Source organism: Coregonus lavaretus (assembly GCF_964263955.1).
Source record: "Coregonus lavaretus genome assembly, chromosome: 30".
Classification (NCBI taxonomy): Eukaryota; Metazoa; Chordata; class Actinopteri; order Salmoniformes; family Salmonidae; genus Coregonus; species Coregonus lavaretus.
In genome coordinates, this window is record NC_140017.1 from 20,356,546 (window position 1) to 20,375,032 (window position 18,487).

Genomic DNA, 18,487 nt, shown 5'->3' on the forward strand with positions numbered 1-18,487 from the left:
GCACAGTGCTGACATCTATATACTGCAGGAAACTAACCAATGAATGGCATTTTCCTGTCTCCCCCAAACATCCCTCCCCTCCCCCTAAACCTCAGTCTCTCCCAACCCTCCTTGTCTCCCCCAAACATCTCTCCCTCTCTTCAACTAATGCTGCAGTAATTTGCTTTAAAGCAGTATCCAAATCCATCAGATGTAGTGATCACAGTATAGTAGCCATATCTAGGAAAACCAAAGTTCCAATGGCTGGGCCTAATATAGTGTATAAGAGGTCATACAATACGTTTTGTAGTGATTCCTATGTTGTTGATGTAAATAATATTTGTTGGTCTGTGGTGTGTAATGAGGAGCAACCAGACGCTGCACTTGACACATTTATGAAATCGCTTATTCCAGTTACTAATAAGCATGCACCCATTAAGAAAATGACTGTAAAAACTGTTAAATCCCCGTGGATTGATGAGGAATTGGAAAATGGTATGGTTGAGGGGGATGAGGCAAATAAGTCTGGCTGCACAACCAATTGGCAAAGGTACTGCAAATTGAGAAATCATGGGACTAAACTGAATAAAAAGAAGAAGAAACTACACTATGAAACAAAGATAAAGGATACAAAGAATGATAGTAAAAAGCTTTGGAGCACCTTAAATGGGCATAAAGGCAAACTCAGCTCCATCATTCATTGAGTCAGATGGCTCATTCATCTCAAAACCCACTGATATTGCCAATTACTTTAATGACGTTTTCATTGGCGAGATAAGCAAACTTAGCAACAAACGCTGGCACTACACATCCAAGTATGACTGATCAAATTATGAAAGACAAGTATTTTAATTCTGAATTCCGTAAAGAAGTGAAGAAATTATTGTTGTCTATCAACTTGGATGGAAAATTACTGAGGATAATAGCGGACGATATTGCCACTCCTATTTGCCATATCTTCAATCTAAGCCAACTAGAAAGTGTGCCCTCAGGCCTGGAAGGAAGCAAAAGTAATTCAGCTACCCAAGAATAGTAAAGCCCCCTTTACTGGCTCAAATAGCCGACCAATCAGCTTGTTACGTTTTCCAAAAGCTTACTAAGGGTTGGTGTTTGACCAGATACAATGCTATTTTACTGTAAACAAATTGACAACAGACTTTCAGCACGCTTATAGGGAAGGACATTCAACAAGCACAGCACTTACACAAATGACTGATGATTGGCTGAGAGAAATTGATGATAAAAAGATTGTGGGAGCTGTTTTGTTAGACTTCAGTGCGGCTTTTGACATTATCGATCATAGTCTGCTGATGGAAAAACGTATGTGTTATGGCTTTACACCCCCTGCTATATGGTGGATAAAGAGTTACCTGACTAACAGAACACAGAGGGTGTTCTTTAATGGAAGCCTCTCCAACATAATCCAGGTAGAATCAGGAATTCCCTAGGCAGCTGTCTAGGCCCCTTACTTTTCTCAATCTTTACTAATGACATGCCACTGGCCTTGAGTAAAGCCAGTGTGTCTATGTATGCTACTACAGTGAGTTAAGGAAAGGTCTCTGTTTAGACTACTAGCACACAGCTCGGACACCCATGCATACCCCACAAGAAATGCCACCAAAGGTCTCTTCACAATCCCCAAGTCAAGAACAGACTATGGGAGGCGCACAGTACTACATAGAGCCATGGCTACATGGAACTCTATTCCACATCAGGTAACTGATGCAAGCTGTAGAATCAGATTTAAAAAAAATAATAATATGAAATACACCTTATGGAAAAGCGGGGACTGTGAAGAGACACACACACAGACACATGATAAGACATGCACTCTACACACACGTACACATGTATTTTGTATTGTAGATATGTGATAGTAGAGTAGTGGCCTGAGGGAACACACTTAATGTGTTGTTAAAAGTGTTATGAAATGTAATGTCATGTAATATTTTAAATTGTATGTAGCTGCCTTAATGTTGCTGGACCCCAGGAAGAGTAGCTGCTGCCTTGGCAGGAACTAATGGGGATCCTTAATAAATACAAAATACAAAACCGTTCCCGTCTCAGCCGCCTCACCCCTCCCCTCCTCCTAAACCGCCCTCTCTCCCACAACCCTCTTTGTCTCCCCCAAACATCCCTCCCCCCAACTCCCTGTCTCCTCCTACTGTGTGGTTAGCAGGAAGGGTGTGCCAAAAGCTTAAACTAAAGTATAGTTAGGGTGGGTGAATAATTGTTCTATGTCTACAACACATGAACAGAGGTGGGAACACAGTGACACTGGTCATGTCATGCGGTCATGGAGGACCTGTGAGGGATGTGTGTAGGTGGATGAAGGATGGGGGTGGTGTGTGTGTTTGATGGCAGTGAGAATGTACATGGAATTCTGTGTGTGGCCAACTTCAATACAAAGGCAGTTTCAGTAACCTTAATTAATATGCAAATTAGAATGTTGTTGGTCATTTTCCAGAGTAGCCGACTGACAGGCTGGTTGTGTCCCAAATGGCACCCTATTCCTTATACAGTGTACTACTTTTGACCAGAGCCTACATAGGGATTAAGGTTCCATTTGGGCCACTGTTACTCACTTTGTCATTGTGACTTGATGGCTGGCTGAGTTGCTAGCTGCTAACAAGATCCTTTTCTCTCTTTCTTCCCCCTTCTCTATGTATGGGTTTCTGTCTCTCCTCTGTCTCTGTCTCAGGGTGGACACGTGGAGTCTTCTGATGTCCAGGAATAAACTCAGAAACCAGAGTCATGGTCATTCTGCAGCAGGTGAACACACACACTCGTGCTCTATCTTTCTGGTATATTTCAGAGGCGAACAAGACAGACGCTTTTCCACTCCATTGCAGGAGTGTCAGGTGCGGGGTGTGCTTGTGTGTGTCGGTCTTCTTGATGTCCAGTAGATGTGGTGTTCGGCTCGTCAGCCTTTCTGATCCTCTAATCACCCCTGACAATGGCTCCTCTTCAGCTGAACAGGCCCCTACACATACACACCTCAGAGAGAGAGAGAGAGAGAGAGAGAGAGAGAGAGAGAGAGAGAGAGAGAGAGAGAGAGAGAGAGAGAGAGAGAGAGAGAGAGAGAGAGAGAGAGAGAGAGAGAGAGAGAGAGAGAGAGAGAGAGAGAGAGAGAGAGAGAGAGAGAGAGAGAGAAAAGTCTAACAGTGAAGTTCTAAGATTCTTTTGAAGAGATCAACAGGAGGCCACACTAGCAGCCAGAGGAATGTTGCTGAGAGAGGAACAGATTGAACACACACCCTGATATGAGTTTACCATGGCGAAATTAGCAATGACTTCAGCAGAGCCTTGGCCAATCGAAGGCTGGGACAGCAGTGTCCGTTGCCTCAGCTACATATGCCCCACCCTCATACAGGTAACCATAACTACCCTCATATAGGTACTGTTACCATGCATACAGTAGCCATCAGACCTGGGTCAAGCACTATCAGAAACTGGCAGATTTAGCACTCTAGTGACTATTCAAGCTAAACCAAGCTCAGCTAGTCACAACTCACAACTGGTTCCAGGTGTAGTTTATATTGTAGTTTATGGTGACAGTGTGTTGTCGCCATGGTGACCGTGTGCTGTTCAGTGGTGGTGTTGTTGTGTTCTGCTCACATTCCTCCCTGATGAGAGACTGGCATCCATTAATCTCTCACTGACCAAACACAATAGAGAGGACAGGGGGAGGAGGAGTGTATGTGCGTTGTGTGTGTACGTGCATGTATGTGTGTGGCTGATCACTCTGCACAGGGGGTGTTGGGGGGCTTACACATGAGGATGGTATCTGCATTGAGAGAGTGTGTGTGGTGTGTGTGTTAGACCAGTAATAACAGTGTTAGAAGTGTGTGTTGGATGTCTTGTTGAGTGTTTTTAGATAATATATGCAGTGTTAATTGAAGCAGAAAGCAGAGGGATGGCTGGTTTTATTGACCAGTGTTGATTGGTGTCAATTGTCTGTTCAATCAGCCAATCAATACCTTTTGCTGTGACCTTTGACTCTATCTAAATGCAAATGAACTGAGGTCTCATTGCCTGCGTAAATCACTTATTATTGAGACATCACTCGATGTTGTGGCCCAGGGTACCAGTAACACGGGCTGCGTTCCAAATAGCACCCTATACCCTTTATTGTGCACTAGTCTAATTTTGACTAGAGCCTGTATGGGACCAGGTCAAAAGTAGTACACAAGGGAATAGGGGCCATTTGAGACGCAGATAGTGACTCTTGGCTTGGTAGCTTATGCCCTGAAAATACATATTGTGGTTCGGACCAATGTTAATCTGGTCATTGCTTATGCTGGAGTAAATTGCTTATGCTGGTGCTGTTTATTGTAGTCATATGAGCTGTGGTTTGTGGTGTAATATTTACTGAAAACCCCTAGGAGGCAGGATGGTACCTGGTCTTCTCTGGAGCTTGGGTCTGTAAGCGGTAGGGTAGGGTTTTTATGTGTCTCCTCTCCCTGTGTTTGTCTGTGTTTGTTATGGTTAGTGTGTGTCTCTGATAACAGCAGCCAGCTCTCAGTGAATTATTTACCAGACTAGGAGGAGAGAGGGACGCTGGCGTCGTGTGAATAGATGGTGATTGTCCGCACAGTGTGACCGTCAACTCTGACATTACATCATCGTCACGCCGCACACAGCCCCCTTGTCACCTGTCGCACCCGCGTCCAGTCCTAATACCTGTCCCAGGTGCTTCCCAGGTGCTCTGGGGTTAAGTTGGTAAAGATAGAATTCAACAGAGGCTCTTGGTGTGTTTTATATTGTTGGTTCGTGACGTTGTGGCTGATCCCCTTCAATCGCTACAATGTCCATCTCAAAGCTAGTGAAAAAGTCAACCCTGATGCTGGATAGAATTGTCCCACATTAATATTACTATTGCTATCCTACTGCATGGAAGACACACCTATCTGATAAGGCATATAGGAATGACAGAGAGAGGGGGGAGAGAAAAAGACAGAGAGAGAAAATTAATGAGAGACAAAGAGAGAGAGGGGACTAGAGAAGGATGGAGGGGGATACCAAGACACCCAACAGATCTGGTAGGCTTTATGAATTATTGAGACTGTGGTTGCTGATAGTGGTTTTGGCACTGGTGACAGGTGTGTGTGTGTGTGTGTGTGTGTGTGTGTGTGTGTGTGTGTCTGCCTGCCTGCGTGATTGTGCTTGTGTGTGTGACAGCTGTGTCCTGTGGTGTAGTGTTCAGTCCAGTCCCAGGTCGTTTGCCAGAGGGGTATTTACTTAATTAAACAGACATATAACACACAGAGGAAATGATGCTACCACTCAGCCCCCATCCCTCTCTCTATCTCTCCACCCAACACTCCTCCCCTCCATTCCTCTCTGAGAGAGTGAGAGGGACAGAGAGAGAGAGGGACAGAGAGTGAGAGGGACAGAGAGTGAGCGGGACAGAGAGAGAGCGGGACAGAGAGAGAGCGGGACAGAGAGAGAGAGGGACAGAGAGAGAGAGAGGGACAGAGAGAGAGAGAGGGACAGAGAGAGAGAGGGACAGAGAGAGAGGGACTAAGTTGGTAAAGATAGAATTCAACAGAGGCTCTTGGTGTGTTTTATATTGTTGGTTCGTGACGTTGTGGCTGATCCCCTTCAATCGCTACAATGTCCATCTCAAAGCTAGTGAAAAAGTCAACCCTGATGCTGGATAGAATTGTCCCACATTAATATTACTATTGCTATCCTACTGCATGGAAGACACACCTATCTGATAAGGCATATAGGAATGACAGAGAGAGGGGGGAGAGAAAAAGACAGAGAGAGAAAATTAATGAGAGACAAAGAGAGAGAGGGGACTAGAGAAGGATGGAGGGGGATACCAAGACACCCAACAGATCTGGTAGGCTTTATGAATTATTGAGACTGTGGTTGCTGATAGTGGTTTTGGCACTGGTGACAGGTGTGTGTGTGTGTGTGTGTGTGTGTGTGTGTGTGTGTGTGTGTGTGTCTGCCTGCCTGCGTGATTGTGCTTGTGTGTGTGACAGCTGTGTCCTGTGGTGTAGTGTTCAGTCCAGTCCCAGGTCGTTTGCCAGAGGGGTATTTACTTAATTAAACAGACATATAACACACAGAGGAAATGATGCTACCACTCAGCCCCCATCCCTCTCTCTATCTCTCCACCCAACACTCCTCCCCTCCATTCCTCTCTGAGAGAGTGAGAGGGACAGAGAGAGAGAGGGACAGAGAGTGAGAGGGACAGAGAGTGAGCGGGACAGAGAGAGAGCGGGACAGAGAGAGAGCGGGACAGAGAGAGAGAGGGACAGAGAGAGAGAGAGGGACAGAGAGAGAGAGAGGGACAGAGAGAGAGAGGGACAGAGAGAGAGGGACAGAGAGAGAGAGGGACATAGAGAGAGAGGGACAGAGAGAGAGGGACAGAGGGACAGAGCGAGAGAGAGGGACAGAGCGAGAGAGAGGGACAGAGAGAGATAGAGGGACAGAGAGAGAGAGAAAAGGGAGAGAGCAGAGATGGTGTTAGTGAATCAAGAAGACGAGAGCAGACGGACACACAGCACAAGGACCTAGATTCAGTTTCCAGGAGCAGAGGAACAGAAAGAGGAGAGGAAGGAAGAAGGAGAGGAGGAGTAGATCTACCCAGGGGTCTTGTTTCATCCTGTAGCTGTCTCTCTCAGGAGGTCCTCTAGACAGTCACACAGACAGCCTTCTCTCTCTTGTTGCTGTTGTTTTTATCTGTCTGTGTGGGTCTGAGCCTGTTCCACAGACAGACAGACAGACTTTAACTCTGTATAGGAGCAGTGTTGGCCGGAGGCGGGGAGGACAGTGGATTGTTATTTTTCTATTATTACTCGTTCCTGCTCTCAAACTTAGAACCAGAGAGGAAGAGGTGGAGCCAATATTAATTGCACCATCTTTGATATCAGAACACACCTGGACAGGAAGTGACATCACATTACCGTTGGCGACCTGGTGTGAAGTTAGTGGGATGTGTATAGGACTTGAGGACTGGACTACTGGGCAAATTAGGATTGGATGGTGGAAGACTTTGAGAAGGTGTGTGTGGGGTCTATATGTGAGGAATAGAGTACTGGAGGACTAGGGTTTGGCCAGTGGAAGACATTGAGGGTTGTCTGTGTGTGCGTGGACTAACAGTGAGGATGTACAAGCGTCGTGACTATGTGGACCTTTATGAGAAAGACCAGGCTAAATGGGCTCTAGTACGTAATGTCAACACTGTCTTCAAGCACTCTACACTGCTACCGGTAGGACTACAACACTGTGTGTGTGTGTACAGTGTGTGTGTGTGTGGGTGTTTAAAGTGTGTGTGTACTGTGTGTGTGTGTACTGTGTGTGTGTGTGTGTGTGTGTGTGTGTGTGTGTGTGTGTGTGTGTGTGTGTGTGTAGGACTGTGTTTAGTAATGGGAATGGATTGCAGGTAATCTTGTTGCGCTATCAGAGGAGCTTAGGCAGTGTTATAATTGGTTTACCATATAAAAGTCATGTTTACAATACAATAAAACTTTGTCCCCAAGGGAAAGATTGTATTAGACACTTCATTTTGCTGTTTATGAAAAAGCAATCAGGTTCAAGAGGCAGAGGTATATTGTAAATAATACATCACATTGGTTGTTAGGGGGGGGGGGGTTGTTAGGCCTGATGCACAGCTGTGTGTGTGTGTGACACTGATGACATCATTGTATAATGTTGATTATAAACTGGGTGGTTTGAGCACTGAAAGGTTTGTGGTATATGGCCAATATACCATGGCTAAGGGCTGTATCCAGGCACTCTGCGTTGTGTCCTGCTTAAGAACAGCCCTTAGCCGTGGTATATTGGCCATATACCACACCTCCTTGTGCCTTATTGGTTAATTATGACACTGAACCCTGTCAGTACTGCTCTAAGACGTCATCTTTATCAACCATATCACCACCTCTTACAGTGAGGGAAAAAAGTATTTGATCCCCTGCTGATTTTGTACGTTTGCCCACTGACAAAGAAATGATCAGTCTATAATTTTAATGATAGGTTTATTTGAACAGTGAGAGACAGAATAACAACAAAGAAATCCAGAAAAACGGATGTCAAAAATGTTATAAAATGATTTGCATTTTAATGAGGGAAATAAGTATTTGACCCCCTCTCAATCAGAAAGATTTCTGGCTCCCAGGTGTCTTTTATACAGGTAACGAGCTGAGATTAGGAGCACACTCTTAAAGGGAGTGCTCCTAATCTCAGCTTGTTACCTGTATAAAAGACACCTGTCCACAGAAGCAATCAATCAATCAGATTCCAAACTCTCCACCATGGCCAAGACCAAAGAGCTCTCCAAGGATGTCAGGGACAGGATTGTAGACTGGAATGGGCTACAAGGCTGGAATGGGCTACAAGACCATCGCCAAGCAGCTTGGTGAGAAGGTGACAACAGTTGGTGCGATTATTCGCAAATGGAGAAACACAAAAGAACTGTCAATCTCCCTCGGCCTGGGGCTCCATGCAAGATCTCACCTCGTGGAGTTGCAATGATCATGAGAACGGTGAGGAATCAGCCCAGAACTACACGGGAGGATCTTGTCAATGTTCTCAAGTCAGCTGGAACCATAGTCACCAAGAAAACAATTGGTAACGCACTACGCCGTGAAGGACTGAAATCCTGCAGCGCCCGCAAGGTCCCCCTGCTCAAGAAAGCACATATACAGGCCCATCTGAAGTTTGCCAATGAACATCTGAATGATTCAGAGGAGAACTGGGTGAAAGTATTGTGGTCAGATGAGACCAAAATGGAGCTCTTTGGCATCAACTCAACTCGCCGTGTTTGGAGGAGGAGGAATGCTGTCTACGACCCCAATAACACAATCCCCACCGTCAAACATGGAGGTGGAAACATTATGCTTTGGGGGTGTTTTTCTGCTAAGGGGACAGGACAACTTCACCGCATCAAAGGGACGATGGACGGGGCCATGTACTGTCAAATCTTGGGTGAGAACCTCCTTCCCTCAGCCAGGGCATTGAAAATGGGTCGTGGATGGGTATTCCAGCATGACAATGACCCAAAACACACGGCCAAGGCAACAAAGGAGTGGCTCAAGAAGAAGCACATTAAGGTCCTGGAGTGGCCTAGCCATTCTCCAGACCTTAATCCCATAAAAAATCTGTGGAGGGAGCTGAAGGTTCGAGTTGCCAAACGTCAGGCTCGAAACCCTAATGACTTGGAGAAGATCTGCAAAGAGGAGTGGGACAAAATCCCTCCTGAGATGTGTGCAAACCTGGTGGCCAACTACAAGAAACATCTGACCTCTGTGATTGCCAACAAGGGTTTTGCCACCAAGTACTAAGTCATGTTATGCAGAGGGGTCAAATACTTATTTCCCTCATTAAAATGCAAATCAATTTATAACATTTTTGACATGCGTTTTTCCGGATTTTTTTGTTGTTATTCTGTCTCTCACTGTTCAAATAAACCTACCATTAAAATTATAGACTGATCATGTCTTTGTCAGTGGGCAAACGTACAAAATCAGCAGGGGATCAAATACTTTTTCCCTCACTGTATATGTCTGCAATACACCTTCTGCTTTAATAATACTTTGCCCTCTCTCTCTCTCTTTCTCTCTCTTTCTCCCTCTCTCTCTCTTTCTCCCTCTCTCTCTCTTTCTCCCTCTCCCTCTCAATATGTGGACCTGTAAATATACTAGCTCCGTTCCAAATGGTGCACTATTCCCTACATACCTAGTGCTCTATATAGGGATTACAGTGCCATTTGGGACTCAAACCATGTATTGTGTTGGTTTGATGGGTTATTGTATTTCTCCTCTCCAAGGGGGACTATGTGTGGTTGGACCTGAAGACGGGCCGGGAGTTTGTCGTCCCCATCGGAGCCGTGGTCAAACTCTGTGACTCTGGACAGATACAGGTTCTGGATGATGAGGGAAACGTGAGTCTCAAACATCCACAGAACACATTTATACAACATTCACACAACCTTCTTACAACGTTCTCACATCATTCACCCAACATTTACAAAGCATTCTCTCAACATTCACACAAAATAATAATTTGGGGTGGCCAAAATGATGCAGGGATTTGTTCCAGCCCTACACAAATAGCCCCTTCTTTCTCCAGGAGCATTGGATATCCCCTCAGAATGCAACCAACATTAAGCCCATGCACCCCACCTCCATCCACGGGGTGGAGGACATGATCCGCCTGGGAGACCTCAATGAGGCCGGCATCCTCCGCAACCTGCTTATACGATATACAGAACACCTTATATATGTAAGTACTACTACTGTACTACTGCTATACTACCGAAGTACTACAACCTGCTCATGCGATATAGGGAACACCTTATATATGTGAGTACTACTACTATACTACTACTATACTACTACTGCAGTACTACTACTATACTACTACTGCTAGGAGCTGTAGTTGTCATCCAGAACCCAGTTTGAGGCCCGACCAGAGGTCTCTCTCTCTCTCTCTCTCTCTCTCTCTCTCTCTCTCTCTCTCTCTCTCTCTCTCTCTCTCTCTCTCTCTCTCTCTCCTCCTACTTCTTCCTTCCCTCTATCTGTTTGTCTCTCCTGCCCTCAGTCAACCTGTGCTTTTGCATTGTTTTTCCTCTTTCTCTCCCTTCTTCCTCCCTCACTCTCTGTCCCTCCTCTTCCTCCTTCCCCCTCTCTCTCTTTCTTGTTTTCTCCTTCCTTTCTGTAGACTAACTGTGGTGGGAGAGTAAGTACAGGGGCATCATGCATGGCTGACATACTCACCACCAGTGTGTCTGGGTGTGTGGGTGTATGAGTGTTCGTATGAGTGTGTGTGTCTGTCTTTCTGAGTGTGTGGGTGTATGAGTGCATGTGTTAGCGTTTGTATGTCTTTGTGAGTGTGTGTGAGAGTAGATATGTGCATGAGCTACTAGTGTTACTCCATTTCTATCATGGCTGTCGGGCGGTTGGTGCTCCAGTGACTGTTACTGATACTCAATTTTCACTGACTGCACCGACTGAGAGACGAAACCCACGTCACCTCTGCTCCCAACACACACGTACACACAGACGTCATCCTCCCCTCATTTTCATGTGGCAGGTAAATGAGAATGGCCAACTATAAAGTACTACTGTCCTGCTGCGATGTGCCTGTCTGTCTGTCCATTTAAACTGATCACAGAATGCAGAGTTGTTGTACTAACGTGCATCTCATCTCTAATACAACACTGCACAGCACTGCATGACCCATCCTAGCTTTCCATTTGTAGGATCTTTGATTTGGTGTCCTACCTTTGCCCTTTGCCCTCTACCCCATCCCCTCCAGACGTATACAGGCTCTATCCTGGTGGCGGTAAACCCCTACCAGGTGCTGCCCATCTACACAGCTGACCAGATCCGTCTGTACACCAATAAGAAGATAGGAGAGATGTCTCCACACATCTTTGCCATCGCAGATAACTGTTACTTCAACATGCAGAGAAACAACAGAGACCAGTGCTGCATCATCAGGTGTGTGAGCGGGAGAGGGGTGTGTGTGCCTGGGTGTGTGTGTGTGTTCTCAGAAGCGCGTGAGAGCACCAAGTCAGATCACATTGTGTGTGTGTTCTCAGTGGAGAGTCTGGAGCAGGAAAGACAGAGAGCACTAAGCTGATCCTCCAGTTCCTAGCAGCCATCAGTGGACAACACTCCTGGATAGAACAACAGGTCCTGGAGGCTAATCCTATACTGGAGGGTAGGACACACACACACACATACACACATACACACATTCACAATAATGAACCCTATAGTAGTTATTTTACTTATAGTTGTGAGTGTTGAGGGCTTTGTGTTGTCTGTCCGCAGCGTTTGGTAACGCTAAGACGATCCGTAATGATAACTCTAGCCGCTTTGGGAAATACATTGACATCCACTTCAACAAGAGAGGAGCCATAGAGGGGGCCAAGATAGAACAGTACCTGCTGGAGAAGTCACGGGTCTGCAGACAGGTATGGATTCAGGGGGCGGGGTTATAGGTTCTGCAGGCAGGGTTGTATTCATTAGTGCACACCATAGCAAAATGTAGCAAAACGTTTTGCAACAGGCAGTGTACAGGGGGGTACCGTTGCAGAGTCAATGTGCGGGGGCACCGGCTAGTTGAGGTAGTTGAGGAAATATGTACATGTGGGTAGAGTTAAAGTGACTATGCATAAATACTTAACAGAGTAGCAGCAGCGTAAAAAGGATGGGGTGGGGGGGCAGTGCAAATAGTCCGGGTAGCCATGATTAGCTGTTCAGGAGTCTTATGGCTTGGGGGTAGAAGCTGTTGAGAAGTCTTTTGGACCTAGACTTGGCACTCCGGTACCGCTTGCCGTGCGGTAGCAGAGAGAACAGTCTATGACTAGGGTGGCTGGAGTCTTTGACAATTTTGAGGGCCTTCCTCTGACACCGCCTGGTATAGAGGTCCTGAATGGCAGGGAGCTTTGCCCCAGTGATGTACTGGGCCGTACGCACTACCCTCTGTAGTGCCTTGCGGTCAGAGGCCAAGCAGTTGCCATACCAGGCGGTGATGCAACCAGTCAGGATGCTCTCGATGGTGCAGCTGTAGAATTTTTTGAGGATCTGAGGACCCATGCCAAATCTTTTTAGTCTCCTGAGGGGGAATAGGCTTTGTCGTGCCCTCTTCACGACTGTCTTGGTGTGTTTGGACCATGATAGTTCGTTGGTGATGTGGACACCAAGGAACTTGAAGCTCTCAACCTGTTCCACTACAGCCCCGTCGATGAGAATGGGGGCGTGCTCAGTCCTCTTTTTTTTCCTGTAGTCCACAATCATCTCCTTTGTCTTGGTCACGTTGAGGGAGAGGTTGTTGTCCTGCCACCACACAGCCAGATCTCTGACCTCCTCCCTATAGGCTGTCTCATCGTTGTCGGTGATCAGGCCTACCACTGTTGTGTCGTCGGCAAACTTAATGATGGTGTTGGAGTCGTGCCTGGCCATGCAGTCATGGGTGAACAGAGAGTACAGGAGGGGACTGAGCACGCACCCCTGAGGGGCCCCCGTGTTGAGGATCAGTGTGGCAGATGTGTTGTTACCTACCCTTACCACCTGGGGGCGGCCCGTCAGGAAGTCCAGGATCCAGTTGCAGAGGGAGGTGTTTAGTCCCAGGATCCTTAGCTTAGTGATGAGCTTAGAGGGCACTATGGTGTTGAATGCTGAGCTGTAGTCAATGAATAGCATTCTCACGTAGGTGTTCCTCTTGTCCAGGTGGGAAAGGGCAGTGTGGAGTGCGATAGAGATTGCATCATCCTATTCCCTCTCTCCCTGCAGGCTCGTGATGAGAGGAACTACCATATCTTCTACTGTATGTTGAAGGGCATGCCTTCAGACCAGAAGAAGAAACTGGGACTAGGGAAAGCCACAGACTACAGCTACCTTACTATAGTAGGACAACACTTAGCTAACACTTTAACAACGTTATTATAACAGTAGTGAGAAAATATAATTCAACTAAAGTTCTCTCCTCTCCTCTCCTCTCCTCTCCTCTCCTCTCCTCTCCTCTCCTCTCCTCTCCTCTCCTCTCCTCTCCTCTCCTCTCCTCTCCTCTCCTCTCCTCTCCTCTCCTCTCCTCTCCTCTCCAGGGGAAGTGTACTGTGTGTGATGGTCGTGATGATATGAAGGAGTATTCAAACATCCAATCAGCCATGAAGGTGTTGATGTTCTCTGACACTGAGAATTGGATGATCTCCAAACTATTGGCCTCTATACTACATATGGGGAACCTGCGTTATGAAGGTAATAGGTACACACACACAAATGCACGCATTAATGCACAAATGCACACATGCATGTGCGTCCGTGCGCGTGCACACACACTCACACATACACACACAGACATACAGTTGAAGTCGGAAGTTTACATACACTTAGATTGGAGTCATTAAAACTTGTTTTTCAACCACTCCACAAATTTCTTGTTAACAAACTATAGTTTTGGCAAGTCGGTTAGGATATCTACTTTGTGCATGACACAAGTCATTTTTACAACAATTGTTTACAGACAAATTATTTCACTTATAATTCACTGTATCACAATTCCAGTGGGTCAGAAGTTTACATACACTAAGTTGACTGTGCCTTTAAACAGCTTGGAAAATTCCAGAAAATGATATCATGGCTTTAGAAGCTTCTGATAGGCTAATTGACATAATTTGAGTCAATTGGAGGTGTACCTGTGGATGTATTTCAAGGCCTACCTTCAAACTCAGTGGTTCATCCTTGGGAGCAATTTCCAAACGCCTGAAGGTACCATGTTCATGTGTACAAACAATAGTACACAAGTATAAACACCATGGGACCACGCAGCCATCATACCGCTCAAGAAGGAGACGCATTCTGTCTCCTAGAGATTAACGTACTTTGGTGCGAAAAGTGCAAATCAATCCCAGAACAACAGCAAAGGACCTTGTGAAGATGCTGGAGCAAACGGGTACAAAAGTATCTATATCCACAGTAAAACTAGTCCTATATCGACATAACCTGAAAGGCCGCTCAGCAAGGAAGAAGCCACTGCTCCAAAACCTCCATAAAAAAGCCAGACTATGGTTTGCAACTGCACATGGGGACAAAGATTGTACTTTTTGGAGAAATGTCCTCTGGTCTGATGAAACAAAAATAGAACTGTTTGGCTATAATGACCATCGTTATGTTTGGAGGAAAAAGGGGGTCTTGCAAGCTGAAGAACACCATCTCAACCGTGAAGCACGGGGGTGGCAGCATCATGCTGTGGGGGTGCTTTGCTGCAGGAGGGACTGGTGCACTTCACAAAATAGATGGCGTCATGAGGAAGGAATATTATGTGGATATATTGAAGCAACATCTCAAGACATCAGTCAGGAAGTTAAAGCTTGGTCGCAAATGGGTCTTCCAAATGGACAATGACCCCAAGCATACTTCCAAAGTTGTGGCAAAATGGCGACAAAGTCAACGTATTGGAGTGGCCATCACAAAGCCTTGATCTCAATCCTATAGAACATTTGTGGGCAGAACTGAAAAAGCGTGTGCGAGCAAGGAGGCCTACAAACCTGACTCAGTTACACGAGCTCTGTCAGGAGGAATGGGCCAAAATTCACCCAACTTATTGTGGGAAGCTTGTGGAAGGCTACCAGAATCATTTGACCCAAGTTAAACAATTTCAAGGCAATGCTACCAAATACTAATTGAGTATAAGTAAACTCCTGACCCACTGGGAATGTGATGAAAGAAATAAAAGCTGAAGTAAATCATTCTCTCTACTATTATTCTGATATTTCGCATTCTTAAAATAAAGTGGTGATCCTAACTGACCTAAGACAGGGACTTTTTACTAGGATTAAATGTCAGGAATTGTGAAAAACGGAGTTTAAATGTATTTGGCTAAGGTGTATGTAAACTTCCGACTTCAACTGTACATATTTGAATGACATCATGCTGACTTCACTGTCACCTACCTCCAACCTCTGACCCCTGACCCCTAGCTCGTACCTATGACAACCTGGATGCCTGTGAGGTGGTCCGCAGCGTAGACCTGACTTCTGCTGCTACACTTCTGGAGGTAACACACGCACACACACACACTGTACCCATGATCCTACTGTACATACACACCTACTCTATCCACTGAGTGGTTGTACAGCAGTAACCTGTAACCTGAACTAGTTATGTCATAGCTGCTGGAGAGCTACAGGTGGGTCCTAGACCACTAGGGGAGGGAGGGAGGGAAATAGGGAGGTGGAGGGAAAGACAGGGAAGGAGGAGGGAGGGAGGGAGAGAGGAGGAGGAGGGAGGGAGAGAGGAGGAGGGAGAGAGGGGGAGAGAGCTAACAGTGTTTAGTGAATAACATGGCAGTGATCACCTCCAAGTTGCAAACTGGTGAAACACACAAACCTGGACTGTTGTCAACATTGGTTGATGGTGTGAAAGAAGTGTGTTTTCTAACTTAACGTTGCTGTGTGTGCACGCGTGTGCGTGCGCCTGCCTGCCTGTGTCCATCGTGTGTGTTCACGTGCGATGCACACGCGGTGTGTGTGTGTGTGTGTGTGTAGGTGAACTGTAAAGACCTGATGAACTGTCTGACCAGTAGGACTCTGATCACTAGAGGAGAAACAGTCTCCACTCCCCTCAGTATAGAGCAGGCTCTGGACGTACGGGACGCATTCGTCAAGGTAACACATACACACACATTAACATTAATATGCTTTCTGGTGTGTGACACACTTTTTCACACACTCTCTGGCATATGTATATTGTGTGCGTGCGTGCGTGCATGTGTGTGTGTGTGTAGGGGATCTACGGTCGTCTGTTTGTGTGGATTGTAGAGAAGATCAATGCAGCGATCTACAAGCCTCCGTCCCACGAGCCCAAAGCCCTCAGACGCTCTATAGGTCTACTAGACATCTTTGGCTTCGAAAACTTCACCATCAACAGGTACACACACACACACACACACACACAAACAGAACAGAGACACACACCTGACTGCAGTTTTTGTCGGTTTACCTGCCCTGCGTTCGTGTGTGTGTGTGTGTGTGTGTCTCCCCATCAACAGTTTTGAGCAGCTGTGCATTAACTTTGCCAACGAGAACCTGCAGCAGTTCTTTGTGAGACATGTGTTCAAGTTGGAGCAGGAGGAATACAACCTGGAACACATCAACTGGCAACACATCGAGTTCACAGACAACCAGGACGCCCTGGATATGATCGCTATCAAACCCATGAACATCATCAGCCTCATAGACGAGGAGAGCAAGTTCCCCAAGGTAATGATGACAGTATAACACCGAGGTAGAGGAGAGGAGAGGAGGATAGGGGGTGGGGGAGAAAGGGATGAGAGACATGATCGTATCAAACCCATGATCATCATCAGCCTCATAGACGAGGAGAGCAAGTTCCCCAATGTAACTACATTATAGATATATACAGTACATATACAGATGTAGGACCTTAATTTGATCAGGAAATGTCAAATTTGTAGTGTATTTGAGTTTTAAAAAGGCTTCTGAAGTTTGTAATTTCCATTTAGACATTTCAGACTTGATTTCACCTTACGAAAAATGTATCAACCCCTACAAAAATGTAAATTAATTATAATCCACATAATAATTCACATTTCCTGTTGCTGCAGGACTATTTTCCTGCTGTAGCAAACTGGCTCAAATTAAGATCCTACATCTGTAGTTCCCTAAAGTAAAAGGAAGAGGAGAGAGGGAGAGAGGAGGACGAATGTGTAATCAAATATTTGTGTAAACCTACTCTATCAGTTCCCAGGGTACTTAGTTAGATCATATCTCCCTAACCCATCCCTCTCACCTTTCTCTCTCTCTCTCTCTCTGTCTCAGGGTACAGACACCACTATGTTGAATAAGTTGAACTCTCAGCATAAATTGAACACCAACTACATCCCTCCTAAGCACACTTATGAGACCCAGTTTGGCATCCAGCACTTTGCTGGGGTGGTCTACTACGAGACACGAGGTACGTGACAACATTATGGCAACATGATTATCACATACTGACTGACTGATTATCACATACTGACTGACTGATTATCACATAAAACATGATGACCAAAATCAGCAACTCTTGGAGGACAGTGGAAGTTGATAAAATGCTTATTTAATGTTAAAACCTACATGCTTTGGCCCATAGCCTTCATCAGGGTTTTGTGATGACCACCCTCGATGAAAAAGTAACTGTAAAGGGTTCTTCTCAGGACTAATAGAGGATAGGACACACTAAACCCAATTTCCTAAACAATAACTAATAGCCTTATCAATAATAGGTTTCTTGGAGAAGAACAGAGACACCCTGCACGGTGACATCATCCAGCTGGTTCACTCCTCCAGGAACAAGTTCATCAAGCAGATCTTCCAGGCCGATGTTGCCATGGTAACATGGCCCTCCGTCACCCAAGCAACCCTTCGCCCTAGCAGCCACACAGTCACTCGACCCACCACTCCTCCCTACACCTTGATGACATCACAGATCACTCATTTACCTGTTGGCTAGTTTCTCTGAGTGGTCATCATGAAGCGTTTCAGACAGACGGCTGTGTCTGTTCTGGTTGTCTCATGGTTTGCATCCCAAATGCCACCCTATTCCCTTATAGTGCACATAGGGCTCTGATCAGAAGTAGTGTACCAAATAGGGAATAGGGTACCATTTGGGACGCAGTTGTCTCAAGGGTTGTTTTCTCTGCATGGCATGCTGCTTTCACTCTTCTCCTCCCTCTGTCTCTTCAGTAATGTGTGGCAAGATGCTAACATTACTCTGTCTCTCCTGTCTTTCCTCTGTCTGTGTGTTTGTATCTGTGTGTGTGTGTTTGTATCTGTGTGTCTGCGTATCACACGTGTGTGCATGCACACATATGTATGTCTGCCTTGGTCTCTGGTTGGCTACTTGCCGGGTGATAATATGGGCCAACCTGACACTGGTCTGAAGGTAAAAGACGAAAAGAGGAGAAATAATCTCCATCCCTCCCTCCCTGCCTCCATCCGATGGCTGTGTACAGCAGACATATCGTCCATCGTTCAGTGGAG

The 18,487-nt window shown here is 45.9% G+C and overlaps 1 protein-coding gene across 1 annotated transcript in view; it reads left to right on the forward strand.

Annotated features, from left to right (window-relative positions):
- The first annotated feature begins 2,678 nt into the window (after nucleotides 1–2,678).
- Nucleotides 2,679–18,487, forward strand: part of LOC311106017 (unconventional myosin-VIIa-like) — a 34,357-nt gene continuing 18,548 nt past the window's right edge. Inside the window, exons 1-14 of the mRNA XM_084148286.1 lie at nucleotides 2,679–2,751; nucleotides 9,767–9,880; nucleotides 10,069–10,221; nucleotides 11,257–11,441; nucleotides 11,543–11,664; nucleotides 11,778–11,920; nucleotides 13,242–13,355; nucleotides 13,553–13,706; nucleotides 15,428–15,504; nucleotides 15,995–16,114; nucleotides 16,234–16,376; nucleotides 16,498–16,708; nucleotides 17,288–17,423; nucleotides 17,731–17,837. Coding sequence (XP_084004412.1) covers nucleotides 2,734–2,751; nucleotides 9,767–9,880; nucleotides 10,069–10,221; nucleotides 11,257–11,441; nucleotides 11,543–11,664; nucleotides 11,778–11,920; nucleotides 13,242–13,355; nucleotides 13,553–13,706; nucleotides 15,428–15,504; nucleotides 15,995–16,114; nucleotides 16,234–16,376; nucleotides 16,498–16,708; nucleotides 17,288–17,423; nucleotides 17,731–17,837 — 1,797 coding nt within the window. The 5' untranslated portion in view covers nucleotides 2,679–2,733. The remainder of the gene's footprint in view (nucleotides 2,752–9,766; nucleotides 9,881–10,068; nucleotides 10,222–11,256; nucleotides 11,442–11,542; nucleotides 11,665–11,777; nucleotides 11,921–13,241; nucleotides 13,356–13,552; nucleotides 13,707–15,427; nucleotides 15,505–15,994; nucleotides 16,115–16,233; nucleotides 16,377–16,497; nucleotides 16,709–17,287; nucleotides 17,424–17,730; nucleotides 17,838–18,487) is intronic.